The sequence below is a fragment of the Oryctolagus cuniculus genome, chromosome 6 (genome assembly GCF_964237555.1).
Source record: "Oryctolagus cuniculus chromosome 6, mOryCun1.1, whole genome shotgun sequence".
Taxonomy (NCBI): domain Eukaryota; kingdom Metazoa; phylum Chordata; class Mammalia; order Lagomorpha; family Leporidae; genus Oryctolagus; species Oryctolagus cuniculus.
Genome location: NC_091437.1, coordinates 20,575,779 through 20,584,383, shown reverse-complemented (window position 1 = coordinate 20,584,383; position 8,605 = coordinate 20,575,779). Strand labels below are relative to the sequence as shown.

The following is an 8,605-nucleotide window of genomic DNA, read 5'->3' as shown; positions in this document are numbered from 1 at the left end:
CAGAGCTGCCCACTACTGAGCCTGGCTTTGCTTACCAAGAGGGATGTCCAAGGGCCCCCTAGCCTGACTTGGGTCCTGGGTTATCTACTGCTGGATTTCCTGGCTGCCACATCCATGCAGTTTGGGGGCCTCAGAGTCACAGCTGCCCATGTCCACAGATGGAACATGGATGGAGACTTACAGAGTGGGGGAGGAGATGCTGGTAATCCAGGACAGCAAAGCAAGTCTCCTTACCTGGTGGAGGAACCAGGCACAGAGAGGAGTGAGACCCAGTCTGGGGCTCATCCACCTGTCCCCCTCTGTCACTGGAAGCCAAGCAGTGGTAGGAGGAAAGCAGAAAAACACTTGGTTAAGCTCTTCTCAGTCACAGGTCCAGGGCAGGGTTTTGGATTAAAATGTTCCCAAGTATCAGAGACATCTGTAGGAAGAGTAACCGGATGCGACATTCTGCAGGAGGCCAGGCTAAATATGTCCCATGACATCACTCTAGAGAGGAGGCTGCCAGCAGCAGCACAGGGACCCAGAGTGCTCCTGCAGCTGAGTGCTGCAGAGCAGGGCTGGGGCCTGGGGCTTGATGCCTAGCTCCTGGGCTCCCTGTTCATGCTCTGTTGGCAGGCTGGCCCATCTCTCTAGGCTAGTCTGGTCTGGGAAGATACATTCTTTCTGCACAGAATTCTGGTTCCCCCAGATCTTTGAGTACCAGCAGGTCTTCAGTTAATGTGCTGCCAGTGGGAGTGGGAGGAGGAGGTGGAGTTCTGACATCCCTACCACCTGCCAGGAGAGCTCTGCCCCACAGCCTCTGTGATGCCCTCTTGAAGGAGCCTTGCCAAGTTTGAGATTCCAGCGAAGTCCGTGTCATGTGTTGCCTAAGCTCAAGTGGGGACAGCTCTCCTAGAAGTGTAGATTTTGTGATGGGGAAGAATGGTCCTACTGTAAAGACAGCAAGTGACACACGTTTGCCAACCTGCACTGGTACACACATGCTGGACTCATACTGCAGATACAGATCCCTGCACTTGCATCCCACACAAGCAGGAGGTCTCTGATGGGCCTGAAGAGACCTGTGGCCCTTCCATCCTCTGCTTCCTGGGTTCTGGTCTCAGTGCCTGGTCTAAGAGGGCTGCATGGGGAGAGGGCTGGGCTGCCTGAGCGCTGTCCTCGGTGCTGGAGGCCCGGCAAGCTGCCCTTCGTGTTTGAATCCCAGGGAGAGGGTAGTGGAGGAGGTGATCTGAAAACCGGCATAGATAACCATGGAGAGAGGGGCCTAGGATGCCTACTCATTCTTTCAGAAAAATTTGCAACGTTGGCTTCCTCCTTTCAATCCCAGCCCCTGAGACATAAGATGTCCAGCTCTCAGCCTATAGTGTGGCCTTCACCATGGCTATCAGGGCCTTCTCCCATTGCACGTGCTACGTGTGGTCGTGTACGGAGATCACGATCGTCTGTGACTTCATGAGACCTACCTGTGACTCCCTGCGGCTGCTGGGACCACTGGTGACCATATATGGCAGCATGAGACCACACGGAGCTTCCGGCGACCTTGTGCATCCCAAGTGGATCTGAACGCCAGCCGGTCTAGCGTCCGGTGCTTTGCCAGAGCCCAGACAGATCGTCAGTGCCTCCTCTCCTCGCTGGCCCAAGTAGAGCTCCGAAGGTCCCATTGTCTGCAGGCGCGGGTCCTTGACGATTCGGCGTCAGCGGCCACCGGCTCACAGGCATGTGCACCTTTTGGGACAGGTGTCCGCAACCCTGCGGCCGCCCGAGCGTGCGCAGCCCTTAGAGCTGGGCGGCGGGGCGCGCGGAGGCGAGGGGGCGCGCGCAGGACACTGCGGCCGGTGGTGGGCGCCCCCTCCAGCTCGTTTCCCCAGAACTCCGGGTCCTGACGTTGGGGGCGGGGACGGAGGGGCCGGTTCGCGCCGCTGTCAGGCCCCTCCCCCGCGCGGGCTCGGCGGTTCCGACTCAGCAGCCAGTGTGAGCGGCGCCAAGACCCGGCCGGGTGCGGGACTGGGCGTGGGGATCGGTGCTGAGCGCGCGGCGCCCAACCCCGCCCGCGCAGTCTCCGCAGCGGCGCGGGGAGGCGGGAGCTGCGGAGCCGCGGGGCGGGGGCTAAAAATACCCGGCGGCGGCGCAGCGGTGCCGGGCTGCGGGTGCGGGGCGCCGGCTGCGGGCCGCGGAGGCCGGGCGGGCCGGGCGGCCCGGCTCAGCGACATGCTGACCTTCTTCCTCGTGTCCGGGGGCTCCCTCTGGCTGTTCGCAGGTAAGTCCCAGTTGCGTCCCCCTCGCAGACCCCACGGCTCCCACGGCCACAGAGTCTCGGCGGGCTTCGGACCTGGTCTGGGAAGCGTCTGGGCCTGCTGGGATTAGGGGCCGTGTTCTCGGCGACCCTCCAACCCCCTCCCCTTAGGGCGAGGACCATCCATCCGCTCATCAGATTAGGCCCTGAGCCAAGGCCGGGACAGACTTACTTCGTTCTTGTCTATCTCCTGGGACCACAGGAAGTCGTCCTACTGTATGAGCTGGGCTGAGCTTGCTGCCCCTGGTCTCGGGGTGGGGGTTGGGGGGAAGCCTCATTACCTTCCCTGCTTACCCCTCTACCGCCCTACAGGATTTCTGTAGCCTGGGCCGTTCCTGGCACCTCATGCCAGCTCCAGTGCTTCCAGCCTCCTCCTTAAGACTCAGCCATTGCCACTTCACCCTCTAAGGAGGCTGCGAGTTCCTGTCCCCCGATCCATGCCCAGCACGCACCCCCCCTCCCGCCCCACACCTGGCTCTCAGGCCACACGTTCATTACCAGCCATGTCCCCAGGGGTATAATTCCACTCAAGTGTCTCCACCGGTGTGTGTAGGTTGAGCCCGATCTTTACAATGACTTTAATCCTGGCCTAGGCCAGAGCAAATGCCGCACAGAACGTTAGTGTTTATTGTTTCACATTTAGACTGCACGGGCAGAGATGGCAGTAAAGTTGTTTCTGAGCCCAGGACGGGGAGAAAGTTGACCTTTTGAAATCCTTACCTGAGGACACTGTGTGGGTGTTATTTTAATATTCACAGCAGATCTTGAGAGGATGGTGATCCCATTCGTTTTCTAAAATGAGGTCCAGAGGTGAACTGATTTGCCCAGTGTCTCAGGGCTAGTACCTGCCAAGCTGGGAGTCCATCTGAGGTTTTAACTGATCAGCCAGTGCTGAGTGCTTGGTCCTACCTGGCTTAAACCTGGAGGTTGGTGGGCCAGTAGTCTCTTCCCCCACCCCTGCCATTGCCTGAGGTAGGCTGAGTGAGTGGGTTGGGCCTCTCTAATCCCCTCAGCTCCCTAAGCTCCTTCTGTCTGCCAGTGTCTGGTGACAGGCTGTACAGGGCTGTACAGCTCCCAATGCACACAACAGGCAAGGATAGGACTAAGGGACAGGAATAATCAAAATAATGACAGCCTTGAGCTGCTAAGGGCGGGATCCCTCCGCACCCCCCATAATCTTCCTATGAGGACCTCACCAGCAGTAGGAGGAAAGGCAGCTGGCTGAGGCCTTGGTGTTCCGTGGCTTCGGGGCTGCTTGTGACAGGGATGAGCAATGGAAGAGCCCCTCATAGCTGCAGGGGCCTTGTGTGCAAGTGGAGTTGAGCTGGTACTGACCCCCAGCTGGCTTTCTGTCCTGCTTCCTTATAGAACATTTCCCAATGTAGTCAGGTGCCGCTTGGAATGGGAAACTGGGGGTCTGGCTTGCTGATGGACTGTGCAAGAGCCTCGGAGTGGGCAAGCAGACTGTCCTCAGGGCAGTGGCAGCTGCTACCACAGAAGCCAACTGTGTCAGTGCACAGTGCGAGGCTGAGGCTGGTGTAGGGTGCACACTGGACCCCATGCTGCAGACACACATTGGTGCCTGCCTAGGTCACATATCAACTCTCCTGGGGACTTGACTGGGATCCCAGCCTTTCCCTGGGGGCAGAGCAGACTTCTGGGCTAAGAACTGCAGTGTAGCAAGCACACCTAAGAACACACCTGCCTTGTAATCTCCGTGTCCTTCTCTTCAGTCAGAAACAGGAGGGGACCCCTGAGGCGATATCATTGGTTAGTGAAGGTATGTCCTTTTTGCTACCTGATCTGGGCCTGGGGAGACAAGGTAAGGCCAAGCTTACCCTCCAAGGGATCTCAGAGAAAGACAAAAGGAGGCGAAGTACCTGGGGGAGGAACTGAGTGTCTGGGAGAGGCAGCCACGTGCTCAGGGCTATGTCTGTCCTGTTTCTAGTGGGGAAGACAGTACAAGGTCATGGGCCAGCCCACATCTCACCTGTGTGTTGAGTAGTAAGTAAGGAGACAAATGGATTAGGTACAGCATGAGTCAGATGCTGGGCTTGGCACCGAAAAACGTGTTCCCAGTGCCACAGGCTCTCAGAGGACACTGGGAACACAGCCTTGGAGGCCTGCCTGCATGGTACTGTGGTGCTTAGTGGAAAAAGGCACCATCCTGATTGAATACCTTTCTAAAAGGGCCCCCCTTCCTCTAGGTTGATGCAGACCCATGCCCTTGTGCAGGGTCCAATCTGCTCAACTGTATACCTGACCATCGGTGACGTCTGAGTGGGCTTCTGCAGCACACGGGGGCGTTTGTCAGAGGCAGGTAGGCCGAACTTGGAGTAGGGGAAGTCAGACCAGCAAAGGTGTGCAGGGAGCACTGTGAAGGGCGTGGGGGTGAGTCTTCCAGGTCTTGTGCCCTGAGGAACCTGGGTGGTAAGAGGGGGTTTCAAATGAGAGGGCTTTATTTGGGGACAGTGGAACCCTCCATTTACCTGCAGTGGCTGGCTGAGCCAAGGGGTGGAACCTGAGGCTGGGAGAACAGTGGGAGGCTGTTCTGATGTTGTCAATGAGAAGAGCTGTGGCCCAAGGGTGGCCTGAGTCAAGGTAGGACTCCGGGAAGGGGAAGGGATGAGACCCCATTCTTGCCAAGGGGAAGTGTGATCAGCCCTGACAGTGTAGGAAGGACTGCCGGCCCAAGGACTGCTGTGACAGGCATTGGCTGTGGATCTTGCACGCTTTGAATGAGCTCAGCTCATCTCATCTTCCTCGTCCTCTTACCCCCCTCAAGCTTCCATTAGGGTGGAGGGCTAACATGAGGTCTGGGGCTACCCCAAGGAGCCCAAGAAAGCAGTTAGGAATTGGGACAGATGGTGGAGCCCCAGGCAGAACAGGCAGCTCTCTGGCCATCTGGGGATATGCCTCACAAAGGAAGCAAGCCTGGATTTGCACAGAGTATGCTGGAGAATTCTGACTTCAGCACGTTCCTACCACTCATGAGCCTGAAGGGGAGCAGTGCCCCAGCGAGAGCACACTGACACCAGGGGGCGGTAGAACCCAGCATTTCTGTTATCCAGCTGGTGTTTGTCCCTTGTGATCACCAGTTTTCAGGTTGACCTTCAGGAGGCTGAATTTGTCTCAGCTGAAGCCCCAGAAAGGACCCAGGACTGTCCCCTACACAGGGTGAGTGAGCATAGGCTCTGGTTTGTTTGCAAAAAGAGGCCAAAGTTAATAGGCTTCTGTATCACAGAAGTTGCACTGTGTATCCAGCCAGCACCTGGTATACCATAGGCACTCAAATCTTCATTGAGTGGAGGAGGTACTGGGTTCTGTGTGTGTGTGTCTGGGGGTAGTATTTTGTGAACATGTGTACTTAGTGTTTCACCGAGCACTTGCTGTGTTCCAGTTGCTATGTTTTGTGATTCTTTGTCCTTCTGGTCCTGTCATCCCCATTTCCTGGATGAGGTATTGAGACCCAGGGAGGTTCAGTGGTGAACTACCTCATAAGAGCTATCAGTCTGACCACATTCTTAGGCTTCCACCAGCCAAGGCCTGAGCTTCTCCAGCAGGCTGGTTAGTGGGCATGGGTGAAGAAGTGGTCTTTGAACAGGGGCATATTTAAAGAGAGGGTATCTGTAAAGTACCAGCAGGGGCTGGTACACAGGGTAAGGCTCATTAAATGCTGGGCAAATTATAACAATTCGTGCTAGATCTTCCTTAAAGGAGGCTCAGGCTTCCAACATGCAGGAAGGGGCCCAGAAAGGAGTAGGTGTTCCATACTAAGGGAAAGGGTGTGAGGAAAGGTGGGTGATAAAATGAATGAGGTCGGGACACAAACTCTGCTGGCTGATGAGGTTGCCAAGGCTGGGTTCTTCAGGCTTGGAATGCCAAGCCACATTGTGCTGACTTTGTTCTGTGTAGTGGCCACATTGAGGAGGTGTGACTGGAACTGGACATGTGGATGGCCAAGGTGATGCCCTCCCTATGCTGCTAAAGCCCCATGCACATTCTGTTGGCTTCCTCTACAAGTCCTAAGATCTCTGAGGGCAGGACCAGAGTATTTATTTCTGTGTCCCCAGCTTGGGACACGCTATGCATCAATGTTTACTGTATAAATGGATGAGATGAAGAATTTCCTGAGGGTAGTTTATTTTAATAATAGCATGGTTATCTGTTTCCTTGCTACAAGTCAGTCAGCAAAATAGCAGACTTTGAGTGCTGTCCTATTAAGGTGCCAGGCTCTGTGCCTAGCTGGAAGGTGACATCATGTGTTGGAAGCAGTAGAGAAAGCAGGTATGAATTTGTAGGTAGATCTGGGTTAGTGGTCACTGGAGACCCTGAAGTGTGGAGAACCAGTGCTTCCTGGAACAGAATAAGAGGGCCCACAAATGAATATAGGAATGAACCCACTACTTCAGGGTGAATGGTTTTGTGGGAGGTGGGCTTTTCTGAAGGCGGTTGTTTCCTTGGAGCTCCAAGGTTCTGGCTTCTCCATGGGCTGGCCACTCTACTGAGCATAGCTAAGAGGAATCTGCTCACCCCACGGACGGTCTGGTATAATGGCCTCTTCCCTGCGTTGGCCTGGCCAGCATTCCCACCCCAGGATTGTTGAGTGAGGGGAGTGCTGTGGAGAGAAGCCCTTCGTGCCATCCCTTCAGGATGCCCAGGGGTGGGTCCTTCTCATTTATTCAACCGCACCTGGGAAGTGTGCTTATTCCATGGGTCTGCTTCCTTGGTGTAGCTCCTGATTGATGTGGGACCTGGAATCTGTGACAGACTGAAAATGGAAAATGGGAAGTGACTTGGGACAGAAATTCTGAGCCACTCTGAGCTGTTGATTCTGAGACACCACCAGTCATCTTAGAGCCTGAAAAATTTGTCCAGGAAGTCCTACCTGACCTTTTCCACCTGCTCTTTTTAGAATGGCCTTCCTGACCCCAGGCCTAGTCCAGGCACTTGGCTGTGGGGTCCATGGAAAGGGTGGTTGGTGAGCTGACATCTGCTCATTCAGACCTGCATCCCTAGAGAGCTGCCTCTGGGAGCTTTGGAGTCGCAGCCAGGCCATAGGGGAACAGTCTGTTCTCAGTGCTCGGATTGCTGGATCAGCAAAGCTGGATCGGCACCTGTTGGGGCCTGGAACAGACCTAGTGATTGAGGCTATGGGAGGAGTGAGAGAGGGCAGGCAGGCCCAGGTCAGAGGCACAGCTCTGGGATGGACCAAATGACCAGTGCCTGGAACCTCACCCCACATCTAGCATAGGCACCAGTGCATGACATGAATCGTAATGGGCCAGGAAGACTCTGCCCTCTGCAAATCCCTGTTTTTCCCCCTTGTGGACCCTCGAAGGGGCTGGGACTCCCTTGTGGAGCACCTCCTGCTCACCCAACCCAACCTTAATGTGGCTCATGCTGGGCACTGATGCAGGGCCTGCCAAATAGGCAGAGAGGCCCATGAGAGGGAGAGTGAAGTCAACCAGAGATTGGATAGCAGAGTCAGCTGGAGGCACACAGCAAGCACAGTCAGAGCTGGGACCAAGAACAGCAAGGTGGGATGTGGGCCAGCCAGTGAGATTGGTCAGGGTTGTTGGCTAGAGGCTGGGCAGCAAGGGCCTCAGGCCAGTCTGAAGAAGGCAGTTATTAGCATGGAGAAGGGAGTCCCTACTGGGGCCTGTTGGGAAGGGCAGCATCTCTGGCCCCTCAAGCTGGGGCTGCAAGAAGCCCACCAGAACCATGCTTAGCGGCCAGACAGCCTCCGTGCTGATGGTGACTGCACCTTCCAGCACATGGGCTGGATGTGGTGGTGGGGGGGACCCTTTCTACTTACCCGTACTCAGCCCCGCCCCCTGCCTGCAGGCCCCCTCCCACCAAGCCTGGCCCTGTGCAGGGATTGGAGGAAAAGGGAGGGCAGGCCATGAGTATTCCCTTGTTCGCGTGTCCCTGACCTCCTCGTCCATGCCAGCCAGCAGTGAAAGCTGTGACCCGTGAAGCCGCTTTTTTGGGTCTCGTCCTCAGAGTCCTCTTTCCTCCTCTGCCTCCGCTTCTCCCTGAACTCTCAGAGACATGCCTGGCGTCTTGGCTTTGTAAGCACTTTGTGTGCCCTAACTAGCAGTGGGAGGGCTGAGACAGGAGGCAGCACGGGGCTGGGAGGTGGGCAAGGCCTGCCTCCCTTGCAGTGCGGGAGGTCAGTGAAACAGTCTCCTGTCGGTTCAGAATCAACTCCTCAGTGGTTTTGTCCTCAGTGTCCTCTCAGACTAGGTGACCTGGCTGTGTCTTTGTGTCCTGTTAATAAGACTCTCAGCAGCCATAGGGCACAAGATC

General features: G+C 56.1%; 1 protein-coding gene across 11 annotated transcripts in view; it reads left to right on the top strand.

Annotated features, from left to right (window-relative positions):
- The first annotated feature begins 1,578 nt into the window (after positions 1–1,578).
- Positions 1,579–8,605, top strand: part of ACSL6 (acyl-CoA synthetase long chain family member 6) — a 62,903-nt gene continuing 55,876 nt past the window's right edge. For 3 of the 11 annotated variants that reach the window (XM_051843293.2, XM_008254870.4, XM_008254877.4), the window contains exon 1: positions 1,995–2,257. In XM_051843293.2, the coding sequence (XP_051699253.1) occupies positions 2,209–2,257 (49 nt within the window). In that variant the 5' untranslated portion in view covers positions 1,995–2,208. Of the gene's footprint in view, positions 1,716–1,994; positions 2,258–4,500; positions 4,614–5,391; positions 5,471–8,605 lie in introns of those variants that run through there. The other 8 variants (XM_070075003.1, XM_070075005.1, XM_008254871.4 and 5 more) reach the window with 6 other exon arrangements.